This window comes from Gossypium raimondii, chromosome 2 (assembly GCF_025698545.1).
Source record: "Gossypium raimondii isolate GPD5lz chromosome 2, ASM2569854v1, whole genome shotgun sequence".
In the NCBI taxonomy this organism is placed as follows: Eukaryota; Viridiplantae; Streptophyta; class Magnoliopsida; order Malvales; family Malvaceae; genus Gossypium; species Gossypium raimondii.
In genome coordinates this window covers 44,309,911-44,335,613 of record NC_068566.1, presented here as the reverse complement: position 1 = coordinate 44,335,613, position 25,703 = coordinate 44,309,911, and the positions used below count along the sequence as shown (strand labels likewise).

Sequence of the window (25,703 nt, the reverse complement as noted above, 5' to 3'; positions counted from 1 at the left end):
CATTGATTAGATATCAAACGTGAAATATGTTTATATATATGAACCAACTTAATAGTTATATTTAAACAACTAAACTACTATTTTCTCTTTTGTGCAAGGGGCGGATAGTAAATCCAAACCTGTTGGGGTTAGGGTTGCATGATATGGGTGACATTAATTTCAGTTTTATAAATATTGTTCTTGTGATTAATTATGGAAAATATATTAGCGATGAGTGGTTGTGGTCTTACCTTTTAGTGAAACATCGATTGAATCAAATATACACAATAGTTTTCGATGAATGTCAAAGTGAAAAAGGATTAACCATAGGTTTAGACCAAACAAAATTACAAACCATCCATTATAAGTTAATGGCGTGTTTGTGAAGAAAGAGAAGCTTTCTAAAGTCTAATTAAAACCCTAATATTCTCGTTGCCTCACATGCAAGTTTGACCCCTTCCATCATAATTAATCTCCCCTTTCCACATCCCAATAACATTATATATCTATGTTATGCCACATCGTTGGTGAAAATTATGTATATAATAATTTATAAAAAATCAAAAATTAAATGTAGTTGTGGTGAAATATTAAACTTCAAACAATGAATTTGAGTATTTTTCGTAGATTTTATATAAAATAGTAAAAATAAAAATATTTTTGATAATAGGGTTTTGTTAGAATTAATTAATAGTTTGAGATTTATAGTGTTCATTTCAAGAGTATTTTCTCCAAGGTTCAAACTTATATTCTCTCCTTAGAGACTTTTATTGATGTAAAACATATATTTATAAATAGATTTTAAATTTATTTTTATATAAAAAAACTCTAAAAATCAAAATAATATATAAAGATTAAAGAGTATTTAAATTAGTATCTAATTTAATGATAATACCAACTCAATGCTTTTAATTAAGCAGGGATATTGGAGGATGATTTTGGGCAAGCCCCAAAACAAAAACCATACATATTCCCACCAAAAAAGAAAAATGGGAGAGAAATTAAAAAAAACGTGGATTAAGGTTTCATTTTAGAAAGGCAAAAGGAGCTAACTTTATTTATTTAAGTCCAAAGAGACTCTCTCTTGACAGTTGCAGCAGGGTCTTGGATTACATTGCTAGAAGAAGCGAAATTGATGTATTGGGAGATGTTATCTAAGTTATGAGTAGTGGGTAAAAGGAAAGGCTTGTAATCATCATCATCATGGTGTTGCATTTGAGTGGGCAAGGCCAAGGCCGAGTCCTCCTGGTGGTGCTGCATTTGAATGCAAAGTATCTCGGTCTGAGCCACCGCCAGCTGCATCTGCAATTGCGACACTTGGTTTTGAAGGTAGGATATGGCCCCAACGCATCCGTATACAGGGTCCCTCACTCTTGCATTTGCTTCGTATACTAAACTACTTACCGCATCTGCTCTCTGCTGAACCGGCAGCTCCTATATCAGATTTACAATGAAGATACACATTAACTTAAAAAGAAAAAAAAAAAAAAACTTTTCCATCTGCTAATCAACTTCAGGTCAATTTGACTATGGGTTATTTCGAGATTAGGTTATTTTTGTTCAGCTCAATTGAAATTTTGGGATCAAATTTAAGTAATAATTTTTTTAAGTTTTCTAAAATTATATTAACTTAAAATTAAATTAAAAATGAAATTATAAATTTTTTATTTTTTGAAAGTCAAAAATTGAATTATAATTTTTAAGAAGCTAAAATCATTGTATTGATTGAATATTTTTTCATTTTCTAAAGGGACTTTTTTAAAAAATTTGAGGTCAAGATCTCTCTTGCCCTTGATTTCGTTGTACTATTTTTCATTCATTTAGGTTTGAATTATTTTGAGTTGAAATCTTGAATTAAAAGAGATAAAACTATCTAATTTTGTGATTGATTCAGATTTAAATTAGGTTAATCAAATCAGGTTTTCATGACTAATACGACCTAAAACATTTGAAATAAACAAGAAGCAAAAGTTCCAACAACATGCATGCATAAGAAAGAGGGAAAGGAAGAGAAGGTTAAAGAAACCTGCAACATTTTGCTAACATTGCTGGCACCGAAGACTTTGTGAACAATGGCGAACTTGTGAGGATCATCCGAAGGGAAGTAAGGCGCAAAGATGCAGTCTTTTGCGCATCGCCGCCTTAGCAGTTTGCAGGACGCACATGGTGATGAACCACTCCCCATTTTCTGTTTTCTTTTATTTTCTTATACTCCAAAGCCAAAAACCAAAATCCCCCCCCCCCAAAAAAAAGGGTTTCTTTGATGAAGAAGGAAGAAACTTGAAACTTCAAAAGCTTAGTTTTGAAGAGACAGGAGAATAAAATGGGGGGTTATTTATAATGGTTGAATGGGGGGTGCTTTCACCATCACTGCACACCTAATGTGGAATATGAATCCACATGTTTAATGGTTTTAAAAATATTTTTGAAGTCTTGGGATCGAATTTGATGAAAGGGAGGCCCGTTTTAATATAAGTGAAGAAAAAAAAAAACACTAGATATCTGTGTTGTATTTACACTCATGTCCCTGTATAGCACAAATATTCATGATATTAACAAGGGTAGTGAGGTCTTATGGGGGGAACAAACGGGTGTGAGTTGACCACCGCCTTGGCGCGTGATAGGTTGTCATCCATGCAGGTGCAGTTGTGTAGTTCCCACGTTCTTGATGTTTGACTCTTCTATAATTATATACTCGAACCCAGTAAGACAGCAAAATTTATAGAAATAAATGATGCGTATTTTTAAAGACTTATGCCCAAGGAGAAATATAGATTAACAGATACGGATAAATAATTATAATGATGGAGTTGAAGAGAATCATTCTTAAGAGTGCCTGGTTTTGGGCAATTTTAGTGTAGACTGGGAATTGAAAAATAATAATAATATTTTTAAAAAGAATGAAGAAGAATTTGACATTATCACTTTTAATTCTAAACTTAAAAACAAATTAAAAATAATATATAAATCTTAAACCGGATCGAGGCTATGAGAAATGGGCTACATATGAATGTTTGTTGGCGTACATTCACATGCATGGAAACATACACAGCATTTCTCCTTCTCTCTCATACGCACACCCTCATCGTTTCATTCACCCTGCGAATCTCGATGTTGGCTGCCATTAATGAGCGTTTAGCACCTCACCCCTATACTTAATATTCAATTCCAACACATTATATTCTTTATCTTATTTGAATTAAGAGTTTTAGAGTTTAGGTGAGTTTACTATCTAGTTTGAAGAAGTATTTGAAGGGTTAATTAATAGGTCGGTGTTGTCTCCGGTTGAGGTATTGTTTTTTGATTTTGTGTGGAAAGTTCTTTCTCTTCGGGTAGCCTCTAGTAGACCTGTCCTTGGGCCGGGCCGGGTTTGGGCCGGGCCCGAATTTTTTTGGCCCGGCCAGAAATATGGGCCTAAAATTTTGCCCGAGCCCGGCCCGACCCATTTTTTAATAAACATTAAAAATTTATTTTAAAAATAAAAAATTAAAAAAATATTTTAAAAGTATTTTAAAAATAAAAAATAAAAATAAAAAAATATATTTATTCCCGGCCCGTTTTTTAAACGGGCCTCGTTTTTTTGCCTAAGCCCATATTTCGGGCCCATATTTTTACTCGAACCCTCCCATATTTCGGGCGGGCCGTCGGGCCGGGCCACCCGGCCCATGGACAGGTCTAGCCTCTAGTATTCAAGTTCTCTATAGAGTTTGGAGATAGAACCCGACAAACAAAAAAAAAAAATACCAACCTATTGAGAGACTCATCGACTCAATACTTCAAAGTCTTTGACCTCACTTCATTATAACTATTGCTTATACAATAATTTTTTATATTTAAAACAACTCTAAAGATTATATATAAATTATGTCGAGCTCATAATTGTTGATATTGTGCTCGTAAAACAACTCTAAAGAGTATACAATTACCCCTCTATAACAATATTTCATTATAACAATCATTTTTCTTGTAAAATTAATTTTTTTATATTTTATCTTTACCTTTTATAACAAACAGTGACTAACTTTTTATTAAATAAAGCTAATTTTTAATCAATGAAATTATATTCATAAATTTCATTGAAGATATAATTTAAGTCTCACTAATTAATAATGTTATTAATATTAGGGTTAGTATTTGGTACACCAGCAGTGTACTTTTTTAATTCGACAAGCATCATTAAAAAATTGACATGTATCTCTCTTTTTTCTTAAATATTTATTTTTAATGTTTTACAATACCTCTATAGAACACTTGTCAACCCGTTAACCCTGCCTGTAGAGTCAAACATTTCCCCCCCATATTATAGCTTTTTTAATTTGAAATTTTAAAAGATTTAAATATAAAGGTTGTTATAAGCATATAATAACCACCTCTTTGTGACATTTAAAATTAAGACAAAAAAAATATATATTTATTATAAGAAAACTAATAAAAAAAAGCATCATGTGGACTTATCTATTAGGAGTCAGATAACATTTTACCTCTCTAATCAAAAACCAAGTAAATTAGTCTCTATGTATTAGATTAAAGAGCAAACTAGTCCTTATGTTAAAATTTTCATTAATTTCTACTATTAAAAATTGACTCATGTATGTCAACATGAAGTACATGTAGCACGCCGCATGCCACTATTTTATTATTCTAACGATACAAGTAGATGGAATTTTGAACAGAAAAGACCAATTTGTTATTTGATCTAATACATAAGGACTAATTTACTCATTTTTTAAACAGAAGAGACAGAATGCAACATAACTCCTAATATACTTTTAATGAATCGTGTGCACTTAATTTTGATGACTAATAATAAGATTTAAAAAAGAAAACAATTGATGCTAATGAGACCATATAGTATACCTTATCTTTTAGGTTTTCTTTTTCTTGTTGTAGAAAATTATAACTTGTCTTGCTTTACACTACATAACATGTTATATATGAATGTGTCGTTGTGATGATTGATGCATTATTTTCCTAATGAAAATTCAAGTTGAAGGGGAAAAAAGGGAATATATAATTATGAATAGCAGCCACAACACGTAGAAGCAATGAATGAGATCTGACATGAAGCTAAGATTGAAGAACAATTAAAAGTGAAAAGAGATTTGTAGGAGAAACCCTAAAACCTATCTAGGATTAATGTTGCATTAAATGTGTTGCACATGATACCAAGCTCCTTTTTAATGTTCTCCTACTTCCCTAGTTGTCATGCCCTATGAACCTTTTCTTATAAACAAAGTCTATGTCTTTTGTTTCCACAAATTCCTTTTTATTGCAGCACCTCAAAGCGCGTATTCACTGCATTCGGCTCTTGCCTGCCTTCCTTCCAAGTTCCAAACCCCTACTACTTTTAGAAATGCTATTCATCCTTTCCAGAAATAAATATCACGTCACCACAATGAATTGATTTTAAAACCAATTTTCAACTTGAATTTTGATTTCAAATAAATAATTTAGTAAAATAAATTTGATTTTATATCGGGATTTTAACCCGAATTAAAATTTTTTTCAATAAAGTTATCTTTTTATCTCTTCGTTATACAGTACTTTTTAACAGCAATAGTAAATATGGTCAGACTTTAAAAAAACACTTTTTAACCTTAACCATAAACTAACTCTAACAAATTGAACTGACTAATTATATCAAATTAAAATAAATAGGTTGAACTTTAAAAGAGATAAATATAAAAAAAACTCGTAAAACATCTTTTACTGTAGTATTTTATGAAGGAAAACATAAAAAGGAGAAACAGACATCTTTTTTCACAATTTTAGAGGCCTATAAAACATGCAAGCTCCGATGCGGGACATGAAATGAAGATGGTGATTTGGAAGATTCGGTTCTTGTGTTATGCATGATTTTTCAATATTCTAGAAGACGGTGGGGACTAGAAGCAATCTTTTTTAAGAATGGGAACATCTCAAAGCGCAACTGACCTGCAAATTTTTCAATTGCTTGAACAGTGTGTGGTGTTGGATTTCCAAGGCGAGCACAGATACATACATCTGATCCATTCAAAATGAAGTGTGCATGGTAATTAACAAGAGTGTAATAATCAAACTCGATGCCATGGAATTAATAAGCAGTAATTACGCACATGAATGAGCACGCAATTTGGATTCTTTGCTGCAGTGCTAAGTCTTGTCTTTACCTTTGAAATGGTAGAGTTTAGGACTGCATGTACAGATGAAATCGTAGATAAGAAATGTAATTATAATCAAAGTAGTATGAAATTAAAGGTTAGGAGAAGCTAAAGCATTAAGGCTCAGAATACATGTTTATTTAAGTGTAAAAAAGTATAACATCTTTTCAGCATTTTTAACTATGTTTTCCAAGATAGCCATCCCTTAATTTCTTTAGCAATAATGACTTTTAAAAAATTGCAGAAGCAATTGGCGTTTTCTTCCAAATTAAAGGTCGAAAGTCAAAACCAACAAAAATACCTACTTCATGAGAAAACTTAAAAAAGGTAAACTAATGTCAATAATTCCTCAAACATGTTCCGGTCTAACCTTGGTAGTAGCGTTGACTGTTGAGTATTGATGGCTACAAAAGTTAAATTGTCCAAAGTCCAACCAACGAATTAGAATAAGTGTCCTTAAGCAACTCTAGACAATTACGCATTCTCATTTGGGAAATAACTGTGCTCTTTTAAGTAAGAAAATGATTTGAATCATTATAATTTAAAAGCTTAGATCCTAACATCATTAAAATTTTCATATCAATCATGTAATAAACTTAAATTTACGATGAAAATTTTAACCATGTTAACAATTAAATTAATATTTTTAAATCTGGAAAAGTAGAGAAACTACATTTTAAATGTAAATGATGGTCACTGAACTAACTATAATTACGGCAAAGGCAAGCACACCTATCGAACAATAATATAGCTGTGGTGAGTAGGGAATATCGTATCCACGAGGACTAAAAGTACTAGTAATTACTGTTTTTCTATCATTAAGCCGATAAATTGGAGTGATCGTTTTTAATCTAAATTTATTAAATTAATTTATCTAAGAACGCAACAGAGAATGAAATAGGAAAATAATCGAAAATAACCAATGAGAAAGACAATACCCAGGGAAATATCCACCTAGGCTTCACCTATTATTATGAATCTAAATTAAACGATTTATTCACTTGTGTCTTGATCCGTAGAAATCCCTAAATTATGTTAATATCTCTTTCGAGAGTAAGAACTACTGACTCTAGGTTGATTAATTGAAATCTCTTTCTAATTAAAACCCCTATCGTTGCATTAACTCGATCTATGGATACCCTTATTAGATTTGACTCTAATCCGGTAGATTTATGTCGTCCTATTTCTAGGATTGCATGCAACTCCACTAAATTATGCTAGATCTACTCTTAAATAGGGACTTTTGCTCCACTGAAATAAGCACATTAAATTTGAATTAATATCTCAAAATATTAAAACAAGAAATAAGCATACATAATTGAGGACAAGAATCAATTATTTATCGCGTAAATCAGAAATCAAATAATAAGAACAAGAAATAAGCATAAATAATTGAGAATAAGAATCAAGTATTTATCGCGTAAATCAGAAATCAAATAATAAGATTCATCATAGGTTTCATCTTCCTTAGATATCTAGGGAATTTAGTTCATAATCTTGAATAGAAACATCTCAAAATTAGGATAACAACAAGGCATAAAGAAACTCAATAAAACTTTGAAGGAAATCAAATGGAGATCTTCGATCTTAAAGGAGATCCGCTTCCGAGTTGATTCCGATGACGTTCTTCGAGTGTTCTCTTCAACCTTCTCTGAGTGCCCCCTTAGGTCTTCTTCTAATTGATATTTATAGACTTTAGAATGTTCAGGAAGCCTAAAAATTGGGTTTTTCTGCGTATCTGGGAAGTAGGGTGCAATATCAACACGGACTAGCACATGGGCGTGTGACTAGCCTTTGTGGAAATGCATAGGCCTTATGGATCCTGGAAACAACTCTATTTGTCCGATTTTGGCTCATTTTTCGCTTCTTTTGCTCCCAAATGCTGTCCTAAGTATAAAAACATGAATTTAAAGGATTAAGAGCATCAAATTCACTAATTTACATAATTAATCATCCAAAAACGTATCAAGAATGGAATTAAAAATATGTTACTTTTATGGCTTATCAGTAAAAAAAATATAACAACTAGGAGTATAATTAGCAACCAATATGTAATGCAATGGCAAAATGGGTTAGCTAAAAGTCCAACCTCTTTTTTTTTTTTTTTAATTTTAAAGTGCAATCATAGATAAGTAAACTTGGGGCTACCTTTTGGTTGCCCAGGGCGAGGACCTATATGGATATTGTTTCTGAATCTTTCTAGCTTAAATGTATAAAATCTATAATTTCTAGGCCGCTTAAAAATGAAAGGCAATAGACTGGTTTTCAGCTGGAGAGAATGAGTGTGTGAAAGGCATTCTCAAAACTGGGCTTTAGGAGATATGCTAGTTATCAAATTATTTTTCATAAAACTCCTATCATGTGAATGTAAAAGAGTAAAATGACACAGCATAAAAAAGAAAGGGACCTTCAATGCTTACTCATTGTACCTGGTGCAGGGAAACCGGATATAGAAGCCTTTAATTCACAGTTGACTTGAACTCGATACCGTCCTTCGACTTGCGTTCAGTTTCCGGTCATTGCGCTTTTTAATGCCATCTCTGTACAGAGTGCTGGCAGCACAAGGTGCTGGCTTACAACTTGGAGGCTGTGAGTTGCATTCCTCACTCGCTCTCTTTCTCAAGTATTCTGCTGCCTGTGCCTTAACTGTGAAATGTGCTTTAAATCACTTTTCAGGGCATGAAATGATGCACATGCAAGAATAAAGCGATTGCATGCTTTTCATTAGCGTATAGATGGAAAACATCAATTCGATACCAATGATATGCATACGAAATGGATTGAAAACATGTAATAGTAGAATAAAAGTTAAAATATGATTCCAAGTTTACATTTCAATTTTAATCATTCTACGATTTCAATCCTCTATTTTTTTAATTTTAAAATGTAATATTAGATATTTAGAATCATCAAAAAATTGACAAATAGTAAAAAGAAAGAAAGAAATATTCAATTAATCCGGAAATTCTTTTCCTTTAATAAAATTTCCATTTAAAATATATACATAGATATTCTTCTATATATCATTAATATTCTAAAACTAATACCCAACTTTTCTTGAATTAATAAAAAATATTAAGAAATTTATTAATGAAGCAAATCAAGAAAGAATTAATAAAACAACTAAAAGTACAACTCATTTTATTTCAACTATAAAAATCTCACTTTCTTCACTTGCTAATGTTAGTATTAGAAATAAAAATGAAAAAGTTGTAAATATCGTTAAAGTCCTTTCGTCAAATTCAAGTTCATTACAACATCATTTGATTTTGTTAAATGGCAATGGAGTGAGGATTTTATTTCAAAATGTCGACCGACAAATTTAACAAAAGAATTTTAACGATGTTAATAATTAAATCTGAATTTTAAAATTTGCAAACTAGAACTAAATTCCTAAAAATAAAAGTAGAGGGACTAAATTTCAAATTTACAAATAGTATAGCAAGTTAGGATTTAAAATGCAAGTCCGGTTGTTAACGTTATTAAAATTTTTCTGTTAAATTTAGATTCATTACAACGTTAATTTTTTATTACATGACTATCAACCGAGTGTGTTTTTATTTAAAGTCTCACACTAGTGAATTTAACACATAAATTTTAATGGTATTAACAATTAGACATAAATTTTGAAATATGAAAAGTGGAGAGACCAAGAAGAAATAAAAGCAGGACTAAATAAATATACAAAAGTACAAGAACTTGGAGCATATTTTAATTAAAGATGTTCAAATAGTCAATTTAGTTAATATCTGAATTGAACTACCATTAATTGAATTAATTAAAATTTTGAAACTTTTAACTTTTAATCGAACTGAAATTTTTTAAAATTTATTAAGTAAATCAAATTAATTTCGATTAATTCAGTCGTTTAAACAAATTAACTAAAATTTGTACATTTTTTCTTCAAACAAGTTAAAAATATGATTAAAATACAATGAGAATATTTTTCTTTAATTTTATTAATTTATAAAAGTTAAAAATGCAATATTTATAATTCCTTAGTTTTTATATGGTGGGCTTTTATAATATATATCCAATTTATCTATAATATGTTAGGCATGTAGCTATAGTTTCATAGATGTACAACATATATTATTAAATTTTGGTAATTGATTGATATTATTCAGAATTAATCCATAATTAAAATTAAAAAAAATTAACTGATCTTTGATTAAATTAAATTTGATGGTCAATTAATCGAAGTAATTCAATTCAAGTGAAATCTGCACATCCTAACTTTAACCATTAAAATATGTACTGAGGAACATACCAGAGCGGGAAGCTGCCAGTGTTAGAGCACAGTTCTTGAGTTTGGTTATTTTTTCAATAAGTTGCAAATTTTCACACGATTCATCTGTTTTGGACCGTACAATTTCGTTCTTGTGAAAGCATGATAATCCATAATCACAAGCCTGTAGAAGCCATAATCAAATTAATCGAGAAACCCACACTATTCATCTCACTTGAAGAATAAATCCCAAAGGCATGAATTATTTTTAAGGTAAATTATAAAAATAGTCATTTTTATTTACGATTACAATTTCTTATATTTGAAATGTTACTTTTTAATCATTTATGTTATCTTTTTGTTACGAAGTGGTCACTCTACTGTTAAACTCCGTTACCTCCTTAACGACAGTTTTATGTGGCAGTCCAAATGGTTTTAAATGTCAACTTGGATATTCAATTGCTGGGATAAAAATAGGTTTTTAATTAAATAAATTTAATTTGAACGGTCACGTAAGACATCCAAGTTAGCATTTAAAATCCATTTGGACTGCCACGTAGGACCGCCATTAGTGAGGTAACGGAGTTTAACGGTAGAGTGACCACTTCATAACATAATAATATGGTAAATGACTAAAACATAAATATTTCAAACATAAGTGACTAAACTGTAATCTTAGACAAACAAAAGTGACTGTTTTTGTGGTTTACTCTTATTTTTATAATTCAAATAGATGGTGAAAAACATTCATTTTTTAAAAATACCTTTGCAGCAATAGCATAGAAACGGTTATCTAATAATTGCTCCGCAAAATTAAGCCATTCCACAGGTGAAACTTGCAACCATTGATGGATTTGAGACTTGTGTTCGCGAAGAACCAGAGCCTCGTACCTCAAAGCCAAACAACTCTGAACCATAAGAAAGAAAAAATCAAGGACAGGGAAAATAGTAAAATCCTTATATTGCCAGGATGAAGTACAACGCTATACATATGTGTGTGAGTTTTTACGTTTACATTTCCATATGATCTATGTTATTTTGGATAGACTAAAAAATAACTCTATTATGCATGACTTTCTTCGTCCAATTTAACTACCAAACGTGTAATCTTTTTATTGATCAATGCATGATTTTCTTATGGTTCAAGTCGATAGTTGAATACTCAAATATTAAAAAGTATAGAGCTGGATTCATTTCTTGCTAGTAAAAGTATATATGATGATGATGATGATGATGATGATGATGATGATGATGATGATGAAAAACTCATCGGATGTTTTTATGCCAATCACCGTGACAGCACCGAGTGAATTAAACACCGGTAATAGCAACGATCAGAGGAAATTAAGGATTTTTTGTAACCTCTATATCGCCGATAATAGCGAAGGCTCCGACGAAGAATTCGAGGGTTGAGAGCTGCTGATCCACAGTTTTGGCTGCAATATGGCGAATAGCGGAGAGAGATTCAGATCTGATGAAATCTTTCAAGGTGGATCGTAGCTGAAAAAGCGATTTAACGTCATTGGAGGAGAGAACTGATTCGAGAATGCGAAGAGAATCGTCGTTGAATCTGCGAAGATCGAAAGGAAAAAAGCATTAAACGTAATCAAAGCAAGATGATGGAAAAGTGAAGATTTCGCTGCGACATTGAATGAACCTTTTCTTGTTGATTTGGGAGTGGAAAAGAGCGATTTGCTGAGCTACCATAGAGTCCGAATCTGACATATTTGGCTTGGAGAATGGAATGGGAATTGGCGGGCAAGGGATTTGTTTGATTTTTTTTTTTTTTGGAAACTCCGCTCCAAGTCCAACTGTCGGTACTCTTATAAATTTGAAAGTCTCCTCTTTTTTTCTTTTTTGGGAAAGAGAAGGATATTATTCAACTAAAATGTTCAAATTACGTAATCCGTTTCATGGGAAATCCCATAGGAGGCCGGTCAAACAAATGAAGTCCAGGAGCCGAAGATGCAGCAAAGTTAGCCATAAAATCAGCCTTTCTATAAACATGAGAAAACTTGACAGTCCAATGTCTATCCCTCATTTCAACAATGCTTCGCACCAGCCCAACATTGGAGCTCACCTCTTTTATACTTAGAAGTTGCACCACATGCATGTTATCACTTTCTACAAGTATCTTCTTGAAACCCCTTTTCCCGGCCGAATTAAGACCATCATAAATGGCCCATATTTCAGCTTGAAGAGCAGAACATATAACAATGTTTCTGCAATAACCTTTATCCAATTGCCATGCCTACCAGCAAAGGCCCTTTGTTGAACTCCTTTAACAGCACCCAATCATCCTCTGGCGGCACCCATCGAATGCCCATCATGGCTCTAATCCTACTTTGTAGGATGATATTATCTGCATTACAATTCTCATTTGCAAAGACAAAGTTCTTACGTTGTTTCCAAATGAACCAGCAGAGGATTCTAAAAACAGTAGGTCATTCACAATCATCAAAAAGCAAATTAAGAGAGCTTTCTGTATTATCATTAATCCAAATTAATAAAGGTACCTCAAAGAATCTGTTTAAGATGTCATTAGGAATAAGTCATGTCCAAATAACTCGAGCAAAGCGACAGTCTCTAATAATATGGATGATAGTCTCATTGTAGTGTCCGCAAAGTAAGCAAGTAAGAAGTCTTATCTTTCATAACCAGCCACAAGAAGTGTATGATTCTTTGCGGGCATTTAAGCTTCCAGATTTTCTACCATAAATCATCAGATGCTGACCAACTATCTTTCATAATTGCTTTATAAGATTCAGCCACAGAGAATTCTCCATTCTTCGCCCAAAGCCAAATACAAATATCCCTCCCTGCAACCTTACTAGGAGGTCTAATAGCCCCAACTTTTAAGATGGTAGAATGGTCTAACTGATCTGCAAATAATTTCCATATCCAATAACCATCCTCACTGCCCAAATCACTTGCTTAAGTATCTTTCGAAATCTTTTTAGGGTCCCTACAATAATTGCGCAAAGGGCCAACATCTGGGACCCAAACATCCTCCCCAAAACGAGTGTCATTACCATCACCAATAGACCAACAGACATTTTGTTAAAGGAAGCTCCAAACATGAGTTAGAGATTTCCAAACATACGAAGCCGAGCTCCTCTGGATAGTGTCGGGACAAACATTTGTAATTTAATATTTAGTACGCAAGACCTGCACCCACAAAGCATCAAAATTAGTCAATAAGTTAAAATCAATTTTAAGAAGGAAGGACTTATTATATTCTTCAAGTTTACGTATCTCAATGCCTCCACTAGCAAGTGACTGGCAGCAAGAAGTCCAATTGACAAGCGTAGTTTTATTCTTATTAATGCTAGAACCCCAAATAAATCCCCTAACAATCTTTTCAATTTCATTGCAAACCCGCAAGGGAATCCCGACAGTTTTGCTTAAAATAGTTAGGGCTTGCTAAGAGGATAGATTTGGCAATGTGCACTATCCCCTGTTAGATTACACCAAAAAACTAAGAGTAACTGAGAATGAATTATTCAAGAAGTGAATATTTTCTATTGATTGATTTTTGCATACTGACTCCTCATGCATTTATACAAACAATGTAGATTAACTGATGACTTAACCAACCGCCTAACTATTAACTGACTAGTAACAGTTTTAACAACTTCATTAATTACTCTAACATTCCCCTAGCTTGTTTGACTTTTGAACACTAAGTTCACTGAAAGACAAAACTTTTAGAGCATGTCGAAAAGATGAAAAATGCTTAGGCGTAATTGGCTTTGTGAGGACATCAGCAATCTGTTGATCAGATGGAACAAAATTGACTTGTAGTAGCCCAACAAGAATTTTTTCACGAACAAAATGATGATCTATCTCAACATGCTTCATCCTGGCATGATGTGTGGGATTTTCAGCCACTGAAATTGCAGAGGTATTGTCACACCAAATGATTGGCGAGTTAGACAGGAATATACCCATTTCATCCAGCAATTGTTGAATCCATAACAGTTCAAATACACAGTTGGCTAGGTTGTGATACTCTGCTTCAGCAGATGATCTGGATACCATTGTCTGCTTCTTCGAGCACCAAGCAACAGGATTTGATCCTAAGTACACCACATAACCTGAAGTAGAATGTCGATCTTCAATAAACGAGGCCCAGTCAGCATCAGAGTAACACATCAGCTCTGTCTGTCCATGACCATGGTACCAACTAGATACCTCAAAACTCGTTTGACTGCTTTCCAATGAGTGTCACTTGGGGAATTCATATACTAGCTAAGTTTATTAACACAAAATGACAGATCAGGACGTGTAATGCATACATATTGAAGCATACCCACTACACTTCGGTATAAATGAACATCAGGAAATAGAAAAGCTACAATCTGAAGCAACTAACTTGGGAGTGCTCACTATGGGTGTGGGTATGGCTGCTGCCCCGATCATTCCAGTTTTGTGAAGGAGCTCAGTAATATATTTCTTCTGACTGAGCACCATCCCCTGTGATGTACGCTACACATCAATTCCTAAGAAGAAGCTGAGATCTCCCATGTTCTTAAGTACAAATTTATTGTGAAGTTGTTGCACCACATCTCCTATATCTTGATTAGAACTGCTAGTGAGCACAATATCATCGACATAGACCATGAGTAGCAAGTAATTCCCTGCAGACACTAGAATAAACAATGAAGAATCAGCTTTGGATGCTCGAAAACCAAGCTGAGCAACAAGGTACTACTTAAGGGTTTGAAACCATGCGCGAAGAGCTTGGCGAAAGCCATAGAGAGCTTTATTCAGTCTGCACACAAGCTTCTGGCTAGTGGTATCCGAGACTTCAAAACCAAGGGGTTGCTCCATGTATATTTCTTCAGTGAGCTCGCCATTAAGAAAAGCGTTATTGACATCAACTTGTCTCAACGACCACCCCTGCATAACAACAAGAGCAAGTATAGTTCGATTGGTAGATGCTTGAACCACCGGACTAAAAGTGTCATGAAAATCAAACCCCGCATGTTGAGAGAACCCTTTCGCTACCAAATGTGCTCTATACCTGTCTATGGATCCATCAGCCTTCTTTTTAACTTTAAACAACCACTTGCACTCGACTGCTCGTCGATTCTCTGGTAGAGGGCAAAGGGTCCATGTATTATTGCGAACCAACGCCTGTAACTCACTGTGAACAGCCGCCTGCCAGCACTCAAAGGTCATTGCTGTATGAATATCAAGACGAACATCACTGGAAGAGCAATGTGCTGTGCTCAGGTATGCTTTTGAAAATCCCAGCTTTACTCCTGGTAACCTTGGTATGGGTGTTAAGTGGGGCAGGTTGAAAAGTTTGTAGTTGCTCAGATGTAGAAGACCTAGGTGATGTAGATGGAACAGGTATAGTTTGTGTTATATTATGAGAGTTAAATTGAGAAGTAGGTGTTGTAGGTTGAGAATCAGGTGTTGTAGGGTGAGTATTAGTAATAGCAATAGCTGAGGAGTTGGCACAGGGAACTTGACTGGAGGACAAGATAAGGAGTTTGGAACTGACCTGTGGGACAGGAATAGATGAGACAACTGATGGAAGTTGAGTTTTGTATGGAAATGTGGTCTCATAAAATGTGACATGATGGGAAACATATAGTCTACCAGCAGTATCTTGACATCTGTAACCTTTGTGTAATGGGGAGTAGCCTAGAAATACACAGGGAGTGGACCTAAACTACAACTGTGTTTTGTTAAATGACCTAAGGTTAGGAAAGCATAAGCAACCAAATGTCCGAAGAAAGGAGTAATTTGGTTGTGTCTGAAACAGTTTCTCATATGGTGAGATATCACCCAAGGGATGAGAGGGTAACCTGTTGATCAAATACACAGCACTGCAGAAGGCTTCATTCCAGAATGTTAAAGGCATGGATGTATGAGCTAGCATGGACAGACCTGCTTCAACTATCTGTCTGTGTTTGCGCTCAACAAGACCATTTTGTGCGGACGTGTAAGGACAGGTAAGACGTTGCATGATCCCTTGCTGAGCTAAATAACTTTTCAGCACCTGAAACTCCCCTCCCCCATCTGTTTGCAAAATTTTAAGTTTGGTACCAAGTACTCTTTCAGCTTGGCGATGAAACTGTGGAAACACATTGATAACATCAGACTTATTCTTCAAAAAATAAAGCCACATATAACGTGTATAGGCATCAGTGAATGTGACATAATAACGAAAATCGTTAGACACAACAGGTGCTGGTCCCTAAACATCGGCAACCACCAATTGTAGAGGTGAAGTATACGCGGTGATCGATTTAGGAAATGGAAGCTTATGTTCTTTTCCCAGGTGACAAGCAACACAGTCAACAGATTTATTATTGTCAGCAAATTATATATTACATCATAGAAGAGCCTTTGTAAGTGTAGCTCGACAGGGATGCCCTAATCTAGAATGCCAAACACTGAGAGAAAGCATTGTACTAGCTGTAAGACACTGAGCTTGCCTAGAGGACACACCAGCCTCAACAGAATTGTTGAGACGAAACTTATATAAACCACGATGCACCGAACCTCGAAGAAGAATCTCCCTTGTTTTCAAATCACGGACTTGGCACTGTGTAGGGAAAAACTCAAACATCACCTGATTATCTTTTGCAAACTTTGACACAGACAAAAGGTTTTTAGTAATGTCAGGAACAAGCAACAAAGACCACATGTATAATGGTGGAGAACGGGTAAGTAAAGATGACTGCCTAGTAGACAGAACAGGAAGGGTTGAACCATTACCTACAAACACCTTACCTGGTCCTTTGTATAACTCACTGTCACCAAGCGAAGTAGCCGAATTTGTAAGATGATGTGTGGCTCCAAAATCCGGGTACCAAGAGTTATCATGTAACAGCCCGATTTTGGGTCTAGATGGAACAGTGGTTTCGGGACCACAAATTCGATAAAGAAAATTTTATTTTAAAATTATGTCATGGGTTGCATTATGATAGGAAGGTTGCATGAAAATACTGATATGGTAAAATAAGGAAATAAAGTGATAAAAAGGGTAATTGAGTTATGTCAACATTGGAAAGTATATTTATGACATATTAATCCAAGAAAGGATTAAATTGCAAAAGTGAGAAAAGTTTTGTTACCCAAGAGTAAATACTCAAAAATTGAGGGGTTAAAGTGTAAATATGAAAAATTTGAAGGACCAATAGTGTAATTATTTTAAGGGTGGAATAATCTAGAAACTAAGAAAAATGGATGGATTAGGATCAAATTGAAAAAGGTGAAGAAGTTTGAGGGACTAAATCACAATTTTACCAAATTAAGTAATGACTCAAGGATGGAATTTTAAAAGATCATTAAGGGCAAAATTGTCAATTGGAAGAGAGAGAAATCTAGAAGATAATGATGATGTTGGAGATATTTTAGATTAATAAATAAATAAATATTAGTTTATTAATATTTTAATTTAATTTTTTTAATGATATTATTTTATTATTATTAATTTATCTAGTATATATATATATGTGGAAAGAAGGATGAAAAGCATCCATCCATTCCCACCATTTTAGCATGCATTAACGTGAGAAGAAGAGGGGAAGAAAGAAAGCTTTGCTTTCTTTACAATTTGGTCCTTTCACCAAAAATCCACCATTTTCACTTAGAAATCAAAAGAATTTCCATATCCATCAAGAGAGAAAGATAACAAGGAGACTATGGGGAGCTAGAATATCAAGTTAGATTCAAGAAATAGAAGCTGGAGGAGGGAGAAAATCAAGTTAAAGATTGAAATCAATGGCATAAGGTAAGAACATCAAGATTTTTATATACTTTTGAGTTTGATATTATTGAAAAGTAGGAAATTAATGTTAAGGTAAAGTTTCATTATATAAGGTTCTATATTCTTGTTATGTTAGTAAAGGAAATAAGAGAAAGTGATGGAAAATATTGAAGAGAAAGGAAAGGAAAGGAAAGTGTTATAAATTTAGTTATCAACATTTTACACTAAAATAGTTTTGAAACAGCAGCAGTAGTCTGAATTTGAAAATCTACCAAAAATCGTATAAATTTAATTAGAGGATGAACAAAATATTAAATTAAATATTATTGAGTCTAGTTTCTTATAAAAGAAACGGTGTAAGCAATGGAATTGTAAATTATGAGATATAATAGGTTTTGTGAGATGAGGTCAGAATGATTTCGGGTTCCCTGTACTGATTTTGGAAAATCATCAAAAATTGGAGAAAAATAATTAGAGCCTTAAATTTATATTTTTAAATCATTACTGAGTCTATTTTTAATATAAATAAATGGTAACATCATCCGAATCCCGTACGATGAGATAATTAATTTTTAGTGCAGAAGAGTCGAAACTGTCAAACAGCAGAACAGGGATGACTTTAAAAAATAAAATGTACTTATTGGCCAAACTAAAAATTCTGAAAATTTTATGGTAAGAAGATATGTTAGTCTAGTTTTAGATAAAATTAACGGATCTCAATTTTGAGTTATGTAGCTCAATATATAAATAATTTAGTGACTTTGACTCAAGTGGACAGCTTTGAATGAATATAAGTAAATGTGAAATTATAGATAATGTTACATATAAGCATGTTATATATATTAAGGATGTGGAATGGAGAGGAGGAGGAGGAAAATATATGATTATTCAACTAGCATGAGTTTTTTAAAATGACCAATTTATATGTTTCAGGACTAAATTGAACAAAGGTGAAAATTTAAGGGTAAATTTGTAAAAATGTCAAAAGTGACCAAATTGTATAAAATGAATTGTTTTATTATTTAAAGTAGTAAATTGAATAAAATTTTAATTTAGATCAAGATTGGGTGGAAATTGAGAAAATAGAAAATTTCTAAAATGTTCCTAAATTTTGGTATTTTCGCAATTTAGCTTTGTAAGTTCGTATGAACTATATTTTGTTTAATTTCAATTGAAGTGAATGCTATTTGATAATGAATATTATATATATGTGTGTTTTATATTGAACCTGAATTATTATTGGTAATATGTATAGTTATTAGATGCTATGAAATGATTATCGGAAGCTTGTTGGAGATATATCACATTATCCATTGGTTCTATCGGTAATTTTGGATGATTTGATTCTGGTTATTATGGCGTGTATAATTTAATTTGGTTAACGTTAGCTCATTAATGTTTTGATTTTGATTGGTTATAAATATGAATGTTAGATAAAAATGAAATGTCTAAAAATTAATTAGTAAACTCCGGTAATGCCTCGTACCCTATTTCGGTGTCGAATACGGGTAAGGGGTGTTACATATCAGCCACTGTTTCGGAGTTGCAACATACGCGTAAGGCGGTGATGTACCAGAGGAAGACACACTGACCTATTGTGGAGAACTCCAAACAAATTGATTAGGCAAGATAGATGGTGAATGAGTTGGGAAAAACCAACCTGGTAGACACGATGAAGCATTTGGCCGAGAAGAGGAAAACTAAGGCGCAATAGTAGGTCCGGTGCCAACCATGCAAACATTTGCTTGTGGAAGAGGCCTGTAGTTGGAGCTTTTGTAGGAAGAATCAAAACGGTAATAGCAACGATCAACAAGATGACCAGCTTTCCCACACAATTGACATTGAATCCGCGAGGCAGAATAGCGTCCTCGCCCATGACCTCGAGCTGCGGAAGACGAATGATAGGCAGGCATAGAATAATTATGAACAATACGATTGGATGGTTGATGAGGAACCATGTTAGCAGAGCTTGGTGCTTCACAAATCACAACCTACTGCCGAGCTTCAGCATCAAGAAGCATGGTAGTTACACCTTGTACAGTGTATAGTACTTGACTCGCTGTAATAATGGTAATCACAGATTCATATTCGAGAGAAAGACCATTGAGAATCGCAGTAACATGAGAAAGACCATTGAGAATCGCAGTAACATGCTCATGTTCACTGATAACTTCACCGCAACTAGCAAGGTTATCACAACAGCCTTTAATCTTCATTAAAAACTCTTTCATGCTCAATTCACCCTTGCGTTGAGAGTGCAAGGCCCTCCGATAGAACATCAACTTAGAAGTAGTTTTACTGTCATACAAGGTTACAATTGCATTCCAGATTTGAGCTCTGGTATCCATGCCGATAAGGCGATAAGGTGGGGAAGAACCACTTCACTAACTGAAGACAATAACCACGACGCAAGAGTACTATCTTGTTGTTCGAAGCATGTAAACTCTGGATTCTCGTGAAGGCCACCATTACCATCGGAAACAAACTGAGTGGGGGGGTCTGTTTAGGAGTCCAAGTAGCTTTGAAACTTATACGTTTTGACTGCCAAGAGCACCTATTGTCGCCATAACAGATAGTTATTATCATCAAGAAGAATATTAATCTTCTTTGTACAAAAGAATCGACTGTCAACAACTCCTTCAGTAGCATTGGAGGCCATCATTGTTGAAGTAGACTGCACAGCAGATGGACTAGATGGAGGATCCATAAACAACCAGAAATCTTAAAAAAAAACGCCTGGAAAGAAACTACATCTAATACCATGTTAGATTACACCAAGAAACTAAGAGTATCTGAGAATGAATTATTCAATAAGTGAATATTTTCTATTGATTGATTTTTGCATACCGACTCCTCATGCATTTATACAACAACATAGACTAACTGATGACTTAACCAACCGCCTAACTATAACTAACTAGTTACAGTTTTAACAACAGTTTTAACAACTTCATTAATTACTCTAGCATCCCCGCCATCGAAAGTAAGTTCACATTCCAATCGCTCAACCAATTGTGGACCTTTTCAATAATAAATTGAAAAGTGCTTTTGGTAACTTTTATGGATTAATGTAACCCCTAAATACGTGTCCAGGTCATCAACTCAATTTGCAATTAAGGACACTACAAATAGTGTGAACTTTGTCCTCCTTCACAATAGTCGAGAAATATGTCTTTGTTTTAAAACAACTTACTTTAGAGCCTGAAGTCTGGCTATACTATTCCATAATATTGTTCACCACATGAGCTTGGCCTAAATCTGCTATAAAAAAACAACATCATCAATGAAAAAAAGACGAGAAATGGAGGGATTATTCCTTGCAAGTTTAATCAGATACAATTAATTACATTCCACTGAGTTATAAATGTTTTGGCCTAATCATTTCATACCAATAACAAAGAGGTACGGTGAGATGAGGCCCCTTTATTGAATGCCACGGACGAAGTAAATTCATCAATTAAGCATTCATCCCAGAAGATTTTCATATTGACAGTAAAGACACAGGGCATAATAGTTTGCACCATATCAATTGGAATACCAACATCAAAGAGAGAATCTTTCAGAAAATTCCATCTAAGTCTGTCATAGGCTTTCTTCAAGCCAACTTTAATAGTCATCCAACACTTATTACCTTCACAGTTTTTCATCAAGTAGATCACTTCTTGGACAATAATGATATTACCAGTGATGTTTCTCCCAGAAACAAAGCTAACTATCAATCTTGGCATAACCACCTTAAGTCTATTCACTATGAGCTTAGTGGCAATTTTATAAAGAACAACGATATTTGTGGCAAAATTGTAGAGAAATCGTGCCACGATGGTAGTGGCAATAGAGGAAGCAAAAGAGGAATGTAGTAAATTTTGAGGGTTAATTTTAAAAATTAGGACTAAATCGATATAATGTGTAAAAATTGATGGCTAATTTTGTTATTATACTGATTTTTTAATGGTCACATCACCCTCTCATTAGTGCAATTAACAGAAATGGACAAAAAAAAACAATCTTGATTAGTTAGGCGACCAAAAAAGAAATAAATCCATAATTCAATGATTAAATTAAAAATTTTCATAATTTGATGACCACATAAGAAAATGGCTCATAGTTAAGTAACTTGTGGTGTTGTTTGCCCTTTATTAAATTCACCAATGTCATATTTTTAAAATAAAAATATTTATTTGATAGTTATATAACAAAAAAATTTTATCCATGAATTTAATGAAAGAATGTTATTATTGTTAACAATTGTACTTAAATTTTAAATACAAAATTAAAACTCAATTCTTTAAGTATAAATAAGAGAACTAAATTCAAATACATAAAGAATACAAAGATAATTTTTTTCTTTGGGTAAATTACTTAGATAGTCACTTAAGTTTACTTGTGTTCCTATTTTGGTCACGCATTTCAAAAATTTATTATTTTAGTCACTCTCGTTAGATAAGTTGTCAATTTTAGTCACTTTACTATTAAACACATATGGTCACCAGATGGAATACTTACATGATGACCTTTTGATTGGTATAATTACAAATTTTATCCACAACATTTGCATATTTTTGTAAATTTGATACGGTTCTAAAAATAAAAATAAAAATATAACTTTAAAACTTAAAAAATAAAAATTATTATAAAAATACATAATATTTAAATTAAAAACATATAAAAATACAGTATTTATTAAAATACCTTATTAAAAAATTAATTTGATAGTAAATATAAAAATATCTAATTTATAAATGAAATTTTATTAAAATACTTAGTTAAATAAATTATTTGGTAACAAATAACAAATATTAATTTGGGTTAATATTTGGTACATTGACAATGTATTTTTTGTATTCCACAAGCAGACTTAAAAAAATCATCATGTCTCTTTTTTTAAGATATATTTTTTTTATAGTTTACAATGCCTTTATAGGACACTTATCAACCTCTAACACTACTTGTGGAGTCTAAAGCACCACTGGCAGTGTATCAAATAATTTTTCATATAATTTTATATGATAATAAATATAAAAATGAAAACCCAAAAAGACAGAAAAAATTTGAAATTCTAACAGTTAGTTTAGCATTGCTTTTAAAAATTTGATTTAAAATTAAGTATTTAGCATTGCTCTCAAAAAATATTTTAAAAAATAAAATGTCATTTTAGACATGATATACTAAACTAAAAAAGCATTTAAGTATTATTTAAATTTGTAATATCACAATATCTCAATGAAATATAAAAAAACACTTTATTTCAATTTATTATTAATATTTTGATATACGAAATATAAATTTTGAATATTTTAAATAATTAATATTAATTATTTATAAATTCAATTTAAATATTTAAATTATATTTTAAATATTAAAATACCGTTACGAATTTAAATATATAATTAATATATTTGAAATAGATTTTAATAAAAATTATATCTAATATAAATATTAGATAAAATACATTGGTTTATAAATACAGATTAAAAATATGATTGGATTCCAAAAGCACTTCCCGCAAAAGCTAGAAAGAAGTGCTTTTGTGTTTAGATTTTTTATTTTAAAATGTGGTTATGATATAAAAGGTGAATGATTGGTTAGAAACTCTGTTAGGAAGAAGTTTTGTTGTAAGTAAGATTAGGCCTAATATCAATTTTACTTATTTTTCTTGAGTAATTTGATAAAAAATTGTGTGATTGGCTACGATATAAAAGATTAATTCAAATATTATTCTTTAATTTGGAAGTAATGTCATGCATTTTAGTTTCCATTGAAAGTTACTTCTTTAAACGTTATAATAAATTAATTTCCATTTTATGTCATTACAATAAATTATATATTTTATCAAGTTTTAAAATTATAAATTTTAGAATTTAGATTAAATGGACAATATGTGCAAATTTTGTGTGTAAATTTGGTTGAATTTTTAAAATTAGGATCAAATTGATAAAATATGGGGCTAAATTTGTTATTATACCAATCCATAGAATGTCACGTTAACGTTTTGTTTGGAGACCAAAGGTATTTATCAGTAGAATGACTAAAATTGACAACTTATCTAACAACAACTACTGAAAAAACAAAATTTTTAAATGAGCGATCAAAATAAGAACATAAGTAAACATGTGACTATTTAGATAAACTTGACCTACAAGAACCGTCGATAACCTCTTTACCTTACCCTCCTCTATAAAAAATACGACAAGGAACCCTAGAAGTCGAAACGTCAACCCGAAATTTTGAAAACATTATAAATTAGTCATAATTGAACCTCGGGTTAGCAATAAAACTTTCGTAAGCTCATGTAAGACCCGAAAATAATTATATAACATATTATATTGTATATTGCTCGAGAAATAAACATATAATAATATATGGTAAGAACCTAACAATCTAATTGGATGAAAAGGTGTTAAATTATTTTATATTTGATTTTTATCTTTATAAATTCTTTGTCATACTAATTAATCACGAAATTTTGAGGACATCATTAAAAGAGCACTAGGAAGACTTACAACACCGGAGAATCTAAATCTAGTTGAAAGCTCATTTATTGTATACCAATCATACACGTTTTTTATATTTTTATTTTGTCCCATTTTTATATAATTAATTATTTAAAATATGTTCAATTATAATTTATTTATTATTTGTGAAAACGCACAATTACGCATTCCATAACACATTCATTAAGCACTCACAAATATATCAATTTAATTTAGGTTAAATCCTACTGTTAATTTGCAAAAATTATTAATTGAATCTTTATACTTTAATCTTATATTAATATCCAACTACTTTATAAATTTAATTCACCAATTAGATCATAGTAACTCTCAATACTTTATAAATTTTAAATTTTAATCATTACACAAATTTGGTGAATTATACGTAAAATAGAAAACTAATATTACATATCATATAATAATAATTTTACCGCATAAAATTTTGAAAATAACTTAATAAAATATCAGAACATTTTTTAGAATTGATAAAATACAACTAAAAACCCTAAGTAGAGTACAAAATTAAATCCACAACCTTCACATTTAAGTTTTAATTTAAACAAAGAAATACCAAATCAGTCGAATTATTTAATTAGTGCATTTGAAATACATGTGTCTCCATTATTTAAAAAGCAGAAGAAATCCCATTGATAACATTCACAAAATAAACAGTGGAGCTAAATGCATAAAGATTTAAGACATTATTCTAGGCAGAACACTTAAGAATATCCTTGACGACCACCATCGGTACTAAAACTATCAAACATCATGATGCAGCATCACAAAGTTGCTCGCATATCCTAAGCTCAAAGCTACAACGAAACCCCCTTCAGACATTGTTCTGCATTTCAAATACTTCACCAATACCACAGCTGCCACCACCAAGCGTGTATTCAATCATCCAATGCCATTTCAACCACTCATCATTCCCAACTTTTTATTTAGCAAATCAACTATGTACAAGCTATTAACTAGTTTTTAATTAGGGCCAAAGATGCACTCTAGGTGCTGGAGCCCTTGTATTGCCTTTGGCACAAAGCACAACCCTCATGTATGTGTACGAGTTTTTGGAAGTCATTTGTGTCTGTATAATAAAGCTTAGATCTACAGTCTCTAAAGTGCGGTCTAGTTTATCC

At 32.3% G+C, this 25,703-nt stretch overlaps 2 protein-coding genes across 2 annotated transcripts; both read right to left on the bottom strand.

The window, feature by feature from the left end:
• Positions 1–903: 903 nt before the first annotated feature.
• On the bottom strand, positions 904–2,337 carry LOC105789033 (LOB domain-containing protein 12). Its single transcript, XM_012616230.2, has 2 exons — positions 2,006–2,337; positions 904–1,413 (listed from the first exon to the last, which is right to left on the bottom strand). The coding sequence occupies exons 1-2, from the start codon at positions 2,162–2,164 to the stop codon at positions 1,042–1,044; spliced, it is 531 nt and encodes a 176-aa protein (XP_012471684.1). The 5' UTR covers positions 2,165–2,337; the 3' UTR covers positions 904–1,041.
• A 6,246-nt stretch (positions 2,338–8,583) lies between these two features.
• Positions 8,584–12,072, bottom strand: LOC105789031 (protein DOUBLE-STRAND BREAK FORMATION). The gene is made up of 5 exons (XM_052623104.1): positions 12,005–12,072; positions 11,710–11,917; positions 11,112–11,255; positions 10,378–10,531; positions 8,584–8,765 (listed from the first exon to the last, which is right to left on the bottom strand). The coding sequence occupies exons 1-5, from the start codon at positions 12,070–12,072 to the stop codon at positions 8,584–8,586; spliced, it is 756 nt and encodes a 251-aa protein (XP_052479064.1).
• Between the last annotated feature and the right edge of the window lie 13,631 nt (positions 12,073–25,703).